This window comes from Mesoplodon densirostris, chromosome 1, assembly GCF_025265405.1.
Source record: "Mesoplodon densirostris isolate mMesDen1 chromosome 1, mMesDen1 primary haplotype, whole genome shotgun sequence".
NCBI classification, from domain to species: domain Eukaryota; kingdom Metazoa; phylum Chordata; class Mammalia; order Artiodactyla; family Ziphiidae; genus Mesoplodon; species Mesoplodon densirostris.
The window spans coordinates 119012489-119026953 of record NC_082661.1 but is presented as its reverse complement, the minus strand read 5'-3'; the positions used below and the strand labels follow the sequence as shown (position 1 = coordinate 119026953).

General features: G+C 38.7%; 1 protein-coding gene across 4 annotated transcripts in view; it reads right to left on the bottom strand.

The window, feature by feature from the left end:
* BICC1 (BicC family RNA binding protein 1) overlaps window positions 1-14465 on the bottom strand; it is a 304425-nt gene that overhangs the window by 191651 nt on the left and 98309 nt on the right. For 3 of the 4 annotated variants that reach the window (XM_060108607.1, XM_060108618.1, XM_060108598.1), the window contains exon 2: window positions 9610-9656. In XM_060108607.1, the coding sequence (XP_059964590.1) occupies window positions 9610-9656 (47 nt within the window). Of the gene's footprint in view, window positions 1-7971; window positions 8053-9609; window positions 9657-14465 lie in introns of those variants that run through there. The other variant, XM_060108626.1, reaches the window with a different exon arrangement.

Here is a 14465-nt window from a genome sequence, read left to right as displayed (position 1 = left end):
TCATATATATATGTGTGTGTGTGCTGCTGTATACATACCTTAATGACCCATTTGGGGAGAATGCCTTACGTCTTATCTAGGGAGCACTGCTCCTTTAACAATGTAACTTAATTTGAGATACTCATCGAGGGGTTAAACTATACTACACACAGACACCGAAGTTTCTCAAGCACATCAAGGGAAGGGAAGAAGTTTGCAAAAGCACCTACTGAGCCAAACTTGAGAAGCACCACAAACTGTGCCAGCTCCCCCAAGAGGCATTGCTCACTTCTGGCATATCTGCTTCTCTCTCACTCGCTCTCTCTCTCACTCGCTCTCTCTCGTTCTCTCGCTCTCTCGCTCTTTTTTTTTTTTTTTTTGGTTGCTGTTGTTGTTCCATGTTCCCTTCTGTGGATGGGTTTCTTCTGCTGACTCACAGCTGCTTCTCCCTGTGACCCCAGAATTTTCCCGTGGCCCACACAGTCACCCCTGGCTTCTCCCCGACCCCACCCGACACCACGACCTTTCCCTCTGCGTCCCCACTACCACTCTAGGTCTAAGTTTCCCCAATTTGTTAGAGAAAAGTCTCACTCAGTGAGTTTTCAGAGCCAGTCACACAGGTCGTGGCCAGTGTCTCCAGAAGGTTCCTCATTGGGTCTGGTGCCACATCTAGGCCTGTCAGCTGTGGCTGGAAGAGCAGGGAAACAGGTGATGCACAACACACCTGGATCCTCTCCTTTTTCCATGGGAGGGTATGTGGAAAGGCAGGCATATAATCATATAAATGACAAAGTCCATAAGTTTAAAGGTATTATTCAGAGACAAAAGGTAAGAGTTGAATTAGCCAAAGTACAAATTCTAAAGCAATCTATTTTGTCTAAATAAAATGCAAAATGTTAAACGTCATCAAGCAAAAGGCTGTTTTTTAAAAAACAGCAAGAGTTCCTAAATTGAGGAAAGGATTGATTCATGAGATGACAATAAGCCACTATAATAACTCTCCTGGATAAAATAAAATAGTGAAATATCAGACCAACCAACCTTAATATGATTTTGAAATCTGACTGTTTAAACAAAATACAAAGGACTACAAAATCCATACCATTTATTTTACTGTATTAATTTGCTTCAGCCCTTTGGCTGTCCCTCTAATGCACCACAATGACTCTAATTCAGAGTCCTACTCAGCAAAACTTAACAGCTTTAGACAGAACTTTTCTCACTATAGGAGCACAGTCCACCCAAGAGGGCATGATAATCACCGATTTACAGAAAATGATTTATATTTTATGAACAACAGTCAAAGTCAGAAAAGCACTCTTCAAGTCCTGGCTGCCACCAACTAGGTCTCTGACCCTGAAAAAAAAAATTAATCCAAGACTATTCAGATCCTTGTCTAGAAGAAAAGGATATCACCACCACACCCAATTTTTAAATGTACTAATTCTTCTGTAAACCCATTTTAAAGCAGTAAAGCTTAAAGCTCTTTACTAAATGTCACAGCATTCACTGGAGTCACACTAAAAGTCACTGCACTGGCCTCATCATTTTATGGGCTGTCATGCTGTGGTTGAGTCCTTTTCCCAGGTAACCTTGTGAAGTCCATAATGAAGAAAGAAAATCATTCAGGAGTTCTGACTACACAGTCCCAGAACCAGGTGAACTCTTTCAAAGGGATGCTTCCCACACTTTCATGTTCTGGCCACCTTAACTGCCACATCGTCTCCAGGCCAAGAGTTTAGAGTGACAGATCATGTGAGCTATCTATAAGTGGCCTTTAACCTGCCAGTCAGGATTCTAGTATCCTTAATTTATATTATACACCTAGTAATGACAGTTGGAGCCAAACATTCCTCTTCAGTTGGATGAAGAATGCCCCCCCCCAAAAAAAGCCAATTCTTCACATCTGTGACCAATTAACAGTGCCTGAAAATTATATAATCTTTAGCTGCTTCTGGATCACATCCAAATCATGGATATCATGGCCTCACTACAGCCGTACTCATCAGGCTATACCCAAAATACTGTACCCAGATATTGTTGCCACATGTAAAATCTTGCTCCTAAAAGTGAATAGAATGGTAAGGGATCTGAAAATTGAGTTATATGATAAATAAAATCTAAATATCTTTAGTCTGAAGAAAAGAAGACATACAGATTTTATTTAAAAAATCTTCAAAAAAATTTTTATACCTCCAAATGGCAAAACAAGAAGATCACATGGATGTAAAGAAAGGGGGAAATTTTCTGAAAATCAGCACTGACTAAAAATGATCTGCCTTGTATATACATCTGAGACCTGTACTGTCTTTATACCTGTTGTAGAAGATACAGAAGGAACTTCCGTACTTCATGGGTGGCAGAACCAAATGACCTTTTACACTTCTTTCAACAAAATACTTTATGTTCTACAAACTGGCAATAATTTATGCATTCATGGGCAACCTCAACCTACTTTAGCCATTACGGTCTGTTTCTCTCCATGAGGTGGTGGTGATGATTAATCTTGGTTTTAAAAATAATAGAGGTTCACAGCATAATAAGTATAGAGAAAGAATACAAATCAACCATAATCTCATCACTGAGACAGAGACTTAACATTTTGGAATAATTTCTGCCCTAGTAATGTTTACATGATTTTTTAAGGCCTATATAAACTCAATGTGATTTTCCACATGATCCAATGCTTTGAGTTTGGGTTCAAGAGACATTTTAACCAGTAATGACTAAACTTTCATAGGGTATTGATTTAAATTAACTATGATTATTCACTTTAAAAAATCATAATAGCAATTAGGGTATATTCACTGCCATCAAACACACAGTTTAAAGGAACCCCAATGACATCCCCTACCTCCATGGATGCAGAAAGAGGAATAAAACAGCAAATGTGGTTTTCATAAAGCAGTTGTGTGAAATGACTGCTGAAAGAAAAGCCAAGTACCTGATATGATGACAGAACTCAACAGGTGACTGTACAACATGCTTGAGAATATGGGCTTGACACCCAGGCTCCTCGTATTCAAGTCAACACAAAGACAGAACTTAGAAAAGAAAAAGAGAGAATGAGCAAATCACTTAAGACAGTCTTTTTCTTAATCTTTTCTCACTAACCCTTATCTGCTCGACTCTGATGGAAGACACAGAGCAAATCAGAAGATATAAAAACAGGACAGATTCTTACCCTTAACAACTTTCTGAAAGATGACCATATGATAAAAGAATCTAAAACAGAGTGGATATATGTATCTGTATAACTGATTCACTTTGCTGTACAGCAGAAACTAACACAACACTGTAAATCAACTATACTCCAATAAAAATTAATTTTTTAAAATAAATATAATTAATTAATTAAGAGATGACCAGAAGAACCTGTTTGGGGGGTTGTCCATTTTTTCTAAGTCTTGTACATGCCAGTTACCCCTATTTAGCCAGTTGTAGGAGAAAACAGTGATCACAGACTCTCTCAGTGAAGCTTATGCTCAAGTCCATAACGCTGTCATCAGAAATAAGAACTCAGGGTCCCTGAATGTTGGCCTTAAGGCCTAACTGTCCATTCGTGATGACATCCAGTGGTGACAACATTTAAGTCTGGAATCAAAATCAACACTCATTCTACAGCCTCCTCAGCCCATCTTCAGAACTGTGACATCAAATACTCTTCACTGTATATACACATCCTTTTGGAATGTCTGAATTGTGAACCATGTGAATATATTACCTATTAAAACACATACTGAGATTAAAACCTTAAATATCCTAATTTCATTTAAATCAAATTTGATTTTAAATGTTTAAGCATAAAGACTCAGTGCTAGAGAAAGTATATCATGGGCTATAATGAAGTGAATTCACTTTTAAATAATTAAATCAAAACTTATTTCTATGACCAGAGGACTATGATCTATTCAACCTATACAAAACAATGGTCAGTGGAGGAAGTAGAAGCAATTATACTTAGAGATTTCTGCCTCCCCCCTCCAATAAAAAGATTCAAGTGGTCCCCATCTAAGACCAACTAATGCACTCATTTTGAGGTACAAAGGGAGACAGATATTCCTCCAAGCAATTTACCCCAGAAGACAACACTTGCTACCTTCCCGTCTCAAAATGACAAAAGAAATCTATTTGCCTAACAAGATGAGCTTGAGGGTAATAAAAATATACCACATAAACCATCAAACAGTTTCTTATTTATATTAGTCTTAGTGATAAGCCCTTCTGAAAAACCATAGTTTAAAGGTCACTTTTCTAAACTGAAATATTTTAAGGGTATAAAATATCCCTACTTTAAAATATGTGATGTGTACTTTGTGGTGAAACGATGTATATAACCCAATGTAATGGAAAACTTGGCTTTCATCAATTATGATGCTGAATGGATTTTCTCTTCTTCAGCCATTGGGATTCGAGATTCCAAAAGCATTTTGCTTTGATGAATCACATTTGTAATACAATCACTTTACTCATCCCCACCTAATACACTGTAACACATTTTCCCCTCCAAGATCTTGCCATAGTCATTTCACAAGAGAAAGAAAAAAAGTAGTCATTTCACAAGAGAAAGAAAAAAATAAGTGATTAAAGGAAACAGGACAGACAGTGAGTAAGCCATGAACAACTGGCCAAAGAACTGTAAAACTCCTGGCAGATCATTTCCATGTGTTTCAATTAAGGTTCCATGAGAAGTGGACAAAGAACTAGAGAGAAAAGCAATAGTTGTATCCATTCCCTCCTTTTGTAAATATAGTTAGAGCCAAAGAATAAAAAGTACAATTACTGGAGAACTTGCAATTTTCAACACAGAAAAACATTTGGGATGTATCCAATACAGTCTAATTTGTAATCTCATCAGCCAATCAGAATATTAAAAAGCACTTTACATTTTTAATATACATAGAAAAAAGGACTAAGGGTGTATAAATAGTAGTTCTCCTTCAAAGGTGGGATGACTACGTAGATTTTTTTTTCTTTCTTGCATGTTAGTTATGTATTTGTTATAGACAACTTAAAAATGACTTGCTATAAGGAAAGAAAACAATTTAGTACAAGTGATTAGGAAGTTAAAATCTATAGATCATATTAAGTATCAAAACATGATAACAATTCTACCAAATTTTTCTAATTATAGTAAATGTTCTACAAACTTTATTTCCTCCATTAAAAGGTATTAGTAGTTTAATCGTGTACCCCAGAATTCATATAGTGAAATCCTAACCACCAGTACCTCAAATGCGACCTTATTTGGAAACGGGGTCACTGCAGATGTAATTAGAGAGATGAAATCATTAGAGTGAGCCCTAATCCAATAGGACTGGTGTCCTTACAAAAAGAGGATGTTTGGACACAGCAAGACACACACAAGGAGAATGCCATGTGAAGAAGGCAGAGATGGGGACGATGCTTCTACGAGCCAGGAACACCAAAGACGGCAAGCAAACCTCCAGGAGCCAGGAGAGGGGCATGGACCAGATTCTCTCTCGCAGCCCTAGGAAGGAACCAACCCTGTCCACACCTCGATCCTGGGCTTCCAGCCTCCAGAAAGGTGAGACAACCCATTTTTAGTGTGGAAGCCACTCAATTTGTGGTACAAATTTTTAGAGCTGCCCCAAAAGATAATACAAAACATTTCAAAGCCTTAACACACAGAGATATTACCCTCCGACCACATTCATTTTTCCTTAATCTGTCTTTTGGTAAATAGCGCTTGCAAAATCAGTATTTCCTCCAGAGGCTCCTCCTCCCACCCCTATGACTGCAGTTACATAAGGCCTCTTACAGGAGTTTTCTCCAGGAGAACGTGAGAACAACTGACACATGCCAGACCCAGACCTGACCTGCCTTAAGACCACGGTGCACTCCCTCCTCACCAGCTCCCATCTGGCCATGGTGATGACCCAGTTTTAACCATACAGATGAGATTGTGCCTTAAGGAACAGCAGGGCTCTGTCTTGGAAGGAATCTGGGTCTCTCACTGACAGCATGGGACAATGCCACCCACCAAGCGGGAATATTCTCCTTAGAATGTTACATGAAAGTAAAATAAAGAACTGTTCTTTTTTTTTCCTTTTTGTTATTGTTTCATTAAAAATTTTACAAAAGATGTACACGCTTACTTAAAAATCGTACTATGTGGGAAGGACAAAATAAAAAGGTGTGATCTCTGTTGATGGTTTTACTTATCTGAAATGTACACCATTTCAGACCTATATTTTATCTTGTTTTTATATGTACTTTGCAAAACAGAAATCATACTATTTACATGTTTGCTTTTTGATTCAGCAATACATTGCAAGTATCTTTCTGTGTCAATGGGTAAAGATTTACTTAGTTTTTTTTAAACATTGCATATAATTTCATGATGTGAATACACCAAAATTTATTCAACCATTCCCCTATTTTCGAATTTTTAAGATGCTTCTAATTTTAAAGAACTGTTCTTTAAGGCACGATATTGTTGGCATTATCTGCTGTAACAGGTTAGTCTTTTACCCTAATAGAATATCAGTGGAAATAAAACATTTTAAACACATACAGTAAAACAGTACACAGAAAACCAGGGAGATCTCTGAAACAAACAATAAGCGTGACGCCTGGGAGAAGTCTAAGTGTACAGTAAACTGAACAACTGCAAATCATAGCTCCAAATTTGAGACAATACATTTGATGATCCCAGTAGTGATTTTACCTATATCTTGATGGTCCAAAAAACCCAAAGTAACCTATACAAGTCTCATCCTCCTCTTCCAATCCTCTCCTTAGGGAGAGGCAGTATGAATCCGGGAGGTATCCTTCCAGACTTAGATATTTTTAAAGTCAGGATAGTCAAATTTTAAACTCAGCTCAAAGAGAGATTCTAATTTTGGTTTGTGATACACACCCCAGAGTAAAAAACCAAAATATATTCTAATAATAAGCATATAGAACCTTCATATTTGCATTTCCCTGGAAGAAGAAAAGCATTTTTTCAAACATGCTAATGACGAGCAATGTGGTTTATTTTTTGTTCCCAAATGTTTCCCAAAATGCCATTAATTTTAATGGAAGATGTGTAACTAGAAGAAAGTTCCTGGAGGAGAATTCAATACTTCTCTGCTCCTTCATTCTACTGGAGACAGACCATAATGTCTACTTCTGTCTGGTCAAAACACTGAAAATTACTTTTCTGAAATTTGGGATGCTTGCCTTTTAGTAAGCTGCAGGGTTTTTTCCAGGGTAAGTATCCAAATTTTATATTGACACTTGTCCATCAGGAAGATACTTTATTGAACAAAAGAAGAAAATGAGGAGATTAAAAAGTATTCCATTTAGTCAGAGACTTCATTAACCTGTGACCAAGAATGTAATCTATGATTCCAACTCACAGTTTGTGGGATGCACACATGTTCCTGGATTCAAACATGTGTTTCCATTTAAACTGCTGGAATGTATATATGGCTCTGCAAAGAGTGATAAATATTAGCAAATCTTCTAAGAATGAAGGTCCTTTATGACCACATACACTGTGTTTCGATTCAGGTTTTAAAATGTCTGAGTCACACAAAGCTGAACAGGCTGCTTTTTACATCTCTTTGCAAGTTAAAGAAGAACTCAAAAACAGAAAAAAAAGAAACAAAAATCCTTCCATAGATTGCATCTATTTGTACCACCACAGCCAACCCAAGGCAAATCTGCGATTTCTGCTATTTGTCTTCTCTTTGCTTCCCCTTGTGGCAAGCCTGCCCCAGCTAAAAGCAGAGTATTCTGAATTGCCCAAGTATTGAGTACAAGTTGGACATGAACCAATGTCAGACAATGCCAAGGAAGGCGGATTCAGGCATAGTACATAAACTTCAACAGCATGAGCCTAAAAAGCAGGGGTGGAAAACTGTGGTCTGGCACATTCTATTTGGCCAGCACAGCACTTTTAAATTTTTAAAATTTAAATCCCTTTAAGAAAGGCCGCCTAAACAAAGAAGGTACCTCATCATATAGGAGAGTACACCTCACCTTGCACTACGAACTCTCCGATGTCATATGCCAGCCAAATGTTTGAAGTATGAATGCTGCATGAATTCTTCCACATCTGAGCCTTTTTCCATTCTGTTTCTTCACCTAGAATGCCCTTCCCACCCACCCAAGCCTACCTCCACTTGGCTAATTTCTACTCTTCTAAAGACCTCAACAAGTGCTTTTTAATCTCCTCAAGTCCCAGTCAAGTGCTTAATCCTGTACGGCCCAGACTTTCCTGCTGTTTATGCAGCTTTATCATCAAACACCAGACTAATTCCTTTAGGGCAGGGACTACGCCTTGCTCATTTTGGTCTTTCCAGTGTGTTGCACAACACAGCAGGTGGTAAACAAATATTTTCAGAATGAAGAAATGGCAATGCCAGCATCAGCTCTGAAAATATTCGCTTTCAATATCCTTGGAAGAGAACGCAGATGAATGATGAAGTTGACCAAAAAAAAAAAAAAAAAAAAAAAAATCAGATCACACAGAAGGCAAGAGAATGAGGAAGACTGTAAAAGCCACATCTGGTCACACAGGTGTTTTCCAAAAGTTTGATGACCCTCTACCGTGATATTTAACCTCATCCGTAGTTGCTGCTGTATTTCACCCTGGGACAAACTGTGTTATTTCTTCCTACACACATGCTTTCTGGAAACCAACAACAAACACACAAATATAATAAATTCAACTGAACAAAAGAAAGAAGAACAGGAACTCGAGTCAATTTCTTTGAAAAGACACACATCTTCCCTTACATAAAACACTTATTTTAAAATAGAGCTAACCAGAATTAATCAACTGCTCTCCACACTATCTCAAATCATTTTCCATCAGTTCCTATTTCCCCTCTATGACTGGCCAGGCTGGCTTCACTGAAGGTCAGAACTTACGGAGGGCAGCCGGGGACAGAATGGACATGGTTACCAGTTGTGAGCAAGCGGTCTAATGGTGCATCTTTTGTCAATTTTATCACCTCGCCCACGGTTATGCTTACCAGAAATGAAGAAGCTGTGAGGGACTCCTTCTCTCCAGCCCCCTAGGTCAGGTATGTGTTTGGGGAAGGAGGAAACAGGCGGTAAAGAAGATAATCTGGGCAGCAGATCTGGCAGCCCTCACTGCCTCCTTGCCTCCAAGGGAAAACTTCATTAAATTTGCCTTGTGACAAAGCAAGAGAGAGGCATGGACATATACACACTACCAAACGTAAAATAGATAGCCAGTGGGAAGCAGCCACATAGCACAGGGAGATCAGCTCGGTGCTTTGTGACCACGTAGAGGGGTGTGAGAGGGAGGGTGGGAGGGAGGGAGACGCAAGAGGGAAGAGATATGGGAACATATGTATATGTATAACTGATTCACTTTGTTATAAAAAACTAACACACCATTGTAAAGCAATTATACTCCAATAAAGAAGTAAAAAAAAAAAAAAAAAATTGCCTAGAAGGAGCGGCCTTTGAATGGTTACGTCCCAAAGAGCCTACCACACTTTCCTTGCCCCAAGCGTCTCCAGCTATCTTATCAAAACCTACTTTCCTTCCTATGGAAGGGGCATTTTCAGGGGCTTCTAGTGTAGCTGCTGAGACAGGTACATTTCTCCATAATTATCGCCAAGGCACGAGTAAAAAGTGACTTACCTTCTGAAAAAAGTCTTCCCCACTTTTGCCTTTTCCTTCAGCAGCAGCTGTAAATAAAAATGTATACATTTAAAATAGTTTCATTTTTCAATCTATGTATTCAAAAAATTCTCGAGTATCAGGTATGAGAATATAAAGGTAAACAAGACACCAGCCTTGCTCCCCCAAAGCTCAGTGCCTGTCGATAGGCCTCATCTGTAATGCAAAATGGATACAGAATAAAATACTAATCCAATCAATCAGACATCTTTAGATAACTTCACACTCCATTTTCTTGTCTGAAAGCCTCACAAGTCTCTGTTTTCACACATAGATGAAAGTACTCTTGTTTTCTCATAGTCAAGGAACTACATACTTAAACAAATGCAACTACCTGTAGAATCAGCTGTAGTGCTGTGAGCACCTCCTGTCTGTAATCAGTCCCAGGCGTGAGGTCGCCTTTTCAAGTGATGGCTCATCTGACAAGGCCTACTCAGAGCAATTTCAGTTTTATGCTTTGCAATGACTGTATAATCTACTTGGATTTCAGCTGGCATCACATACTACACTTTAACTCACTTCTTTATTCACATTTACAAAGAGAGAGACAAAACAATGAGAGTTAAAAAGTCATGGTGAAGGTCCCAGACAACAATATTTCACCTGAGATTAATGTGAAGGTCATTGCATTTGAACAATCGTTTTCATGTCTGAATGGTAGCCTATAAATAAAGGACAAGCCCAGTTCTTTATGTGCAAAAGTTTTATGGTTCTGTGAACATTTTCTTTTTAATCTGTGGAGACACAGGAACAAAGAGCTAAGGGCATCTTGCTTGCAATAGCATCAAATTGCACCTTTCAGAAGGCAAACACCAGGTCTCAGATTCAGGCACAGGGTGGAAGAGTTCCCTCCCTACCCAGGACAGAGAAATGAGCAGGAGCAAGAACTTCTGGAAATTGAAACCCGGAAGACCGTGGTACCCCAAACACCTAGTGGGAGATACCATCAAGGGGCCTGCCTGTAGGTGCACGAGTGTGTGTGTGTGTGTGTGTGTGTGTGTGTGTGTGTGTGTGTGTGTGTGTGTGTGTGTAACAAGGGCACTTGCTAAAATTATTAAAGATCCAGTAAGTGTGTCAGACATTTCGTTAAGTAGAGAATTCAAAATTCAAAGAAATCCTCTCTGCCCTCAAAAAGTAGTAAGTGTTAACGTCTAAATTCTTTTGTCACCAACTTTAATCTCACAGTTAAATGTAAGATATCTTCTATAATTTTGTAAAAATGTGTATTTTTATTGACATATTTTCATTTAAAAAACAGAGCAGAGTACATGTTTCTGTGATTTCCAAAGAGAGTTTGGGGAAACGTATGAAAACAAGAGCTAGAAAGAAATAATAAATTAAAAACTGTATTCTAATATGTGGCAGCTAAACAGCCCCTCAAAGATGGCATGTTCTAATCCCTGGAACCTGTGAATATATTACCTTACATATGCAGAAGGCATTTTGCAGGTGTGATTAAATTAAGGGTCTTGCAGTGGGAAGTATATCCCCAATTATTCAGGTGGACCCACTGTAATCACAAGGGGCCCTTTAAAGAAGGGAGCATGAAGGTCAGAGTCCAAGAAGGCAATGTGACAACAGAAGTAGAGGGAGAAAGAAGGACATGTGATGGCAAAAGGAGAGGGTCAGAGCAGAGAAAGATACAGAGATGCTACACTGATGGTTTTGAAGGTGGAAAAAGGGGCCACAAGCCAAGAAATATAGATGCCCTCCAGAAGCTGGCAAAGGCAAGGAAATGGATTCTTCCCTGGAGTCTTTGGGGGAAGTGCAGCCCTGCCAACACCTTGGTAGAGCCCAATGAAACACATTTCTGACTTCTGACCTCCAGAACAGTAAGATAATAAATTTATGTTGTTGTAAGCCACTATACCTGTGATTTGTTACAGCAGCAAAAGGAAACTAATGCACAATTCCAATACCATTTTAACTTTACTCTTTGCACAAAAACCACATCATCAACAGCATGAACTAAGCACAGAAACCGATGTGAGCATTTGAGTCACACACTTCCACAAATAGATTCTTTGTAGTTAACTCTACAAATTATGATTTTCACTCCAACTCAGAAATATACCAAAAGTAAAGCTTTTGAAAGAACATAAAAAGCAATTTTGAACAACAACAAAATAAGTAAAGCTCACTCTTTCTAAATAAACTGGCAAACTTGGTTGGTCCTAGCCAGAGGGGCCAGGAAGATAAAAGGTCGGCACCCTAACCTAATGACACAAATGCCTTGGGGGTACTTCAACTCAGCTACCTCTTGGGCTGGCTTTATCTCTAAAGCCAAAAATAGCTTAAAGGCACCCCGGCTCGATGACACAATTGCTTGGCAATGAAAATTGCATACTAGGGCACAAAGATTGGAAAAAATATTCTAGTGACATCGAGCGAACTCTTCTTTAAAAAGAAATTTTAGAATCAAAGGTATTTTCAAAGGCCTATCAAGCAAGGCAGATAAACACCCCTTTCACCCACAGGGAACCTCTTCACAAATTAAAATTCATCAGTTTAAATTTCATGATACAATTAACGCTTTATTATAGAAACTTCCTTTAGATACTTATTTTGCTCATGACAAACGCATTATGTCACAACCCTGAAATGCCCCTTCATGCCAAGTCCAGCTAAACAGACTTCAGAGAATGGCCTTTCAATCCCTGGATGAACAAAATGGGGGGAACTTCCTTAGTTAGACCCAAATTATAATTATGTTCCCAGAAAAACATCTAAAACTTAACCAGAAACCTGTACCTTTAGCAACCTTATGATTTGAGGGGGAACAGGAGGGAGGGAGCCAGAGATGGCACACTCGTTGACACCAAAATTCTCTGGCTTTTTTCATTCCAAATGTTTATGCACAAGAAACTCCAAATTTGAGCCTGATTTTCCCCTAAATCCTGAGACATGTCCATTTCCCAAGCCCACAAGGACCTGGTAAAAGCCTCTAGTTGGACTCTTGGGTAGTCACTGTCTCCAGTGCAAACCATGGTGAGTCTGTCATCAGTCCTTGCTGGGAGCATGCTAACCTCATTCCCAGGTTGCTGGGTCTCCTGCACAGCTTTTACTGACTCCACCCAAACAAAGCTGTCAAGGCCACAGAAGCCAATCAAGAGAGAGTAACATTTCACCAAAAGTATTATCTCCCCTCCCCAAGAGGGATCCTTCTGAATTCAAATTGGAGAGTTCCATTCTCAAACTTACTCTAAATTCCTCAGTATTAAAATATCAACTCCTCTTGAAGAAGTGAGAGACTGGGAGGGAGGAGGTTTGTGGAGTTATTTCTTTCTCAGTATAAACTCAGGCATGTAAGATGTTCATTCTACAGACCCAGAAAAGAAAGAGAAGTTCACTTTCATTCCACAAATATTTAAGTCCCATTCTGGTGACTCAAAATAGGCAATATAGACCTTCATTCAACTCACAACCTTGGCCCATATATTCAAAGCCACCCAACAAGTGAGATCAAGACAGAATTAAAATTCGGTTCTAGAAACAACTTTCCCTAAGACCTTTCCACATTCACAACTCTATCCAAATTAAACGTATTAGAAATTTAATTTAGCTATTCTTATTCTGGACAACGCACTAAAGAGCTAGTCATTTTACTCTTAACCCAACACTAGAGCTGGGTAGCTACTGTTAGGACTAAAGAAGAAAGCGTGCTTCCAGGGAGACCATTTGAGAGTTGGATTGCAAGAAAAAATAGGATGTATGGTAATTTCTTGACCCAATGGTTTTCTTTTCATTATGTTTGGAGGGGGAAACATCACCTGTGGAATGAGCCAACCCATACTTGATGTCATGGCATTCCCTGACCTTTGAAGTCTGATCGTATTCTGTGGTAGAACAGTTCTATCGAGCCTTCATTCTTATACACTGATACACCCTCATCTTTTTTACTCACAGTAACATAAACACACACATAACGATGTAGCAGGCTTTTTCTAACTGTCTTTACAATATGACTTCTGCCTGATGTTCCAAAAGTTAATCGTTTGATTGTAAAAACCCTGGATTATTCCTGCCAATGAAAGCAACTGTCTTTATTTTCATGACACAGAACTCCAGGAATAAATTACTTCAATACTACTGAAACATGGCTTCATGGATTGTGCAGGTAAAGCATTTCATATTTTAAGCTGAACGATTCATTTTTTATGTTTATTATAATTTCTCCAATGCTTTGCCCTATTTTACTTCATATTTTTGCTTCATAAGAAATATGGGATGGCAAAACCCATGGCCAATAAAAACAGCAAAAGTTGAAACAGGTGTAAACTATTACAGTCTCCCAAACTACAGGGAAAGTCTAGTTAATTACTGAATTAAAGATGGGGGAAAAAAGCTCAATTTTCAGTTCTTCAGAGGGCAAACGGAAACTTATTTAAATTCATTCTGAAATGCTTTTCCATAACATCTGATGCTTTCTTTACACAGCCAAATCTAAAAACACAAGAGCTATGTATTTCATATTTAAAATATAGTATGGAATATCTTTAAACATTCCTTTGAAAAGCAATGGGTTTTTTTTTTTCACCCTTGTGGAACTTGAGCAAGAAAAAAACCAAATTCAAATTACAAAAACAAATTGAGAAACAATTCTTCAAATCTGTGAAGAGGCCATCTTGAACTGCAGTGTGGGTGCAGCCGTTTCGCAAGAGGAACTCTGGTCTGAAGCGCTGGAGGCGAGACCTCTGCACGAGGCACCCTGTGAACAACTGAAACTAGACGAAGCACTGAGGAAAGAAAAAAGCTGCTCCCAGCCTCCCCAGGAGACCCTCCAAGACCAGCAGGTGCACAGGGGACTTGTGGTCAGC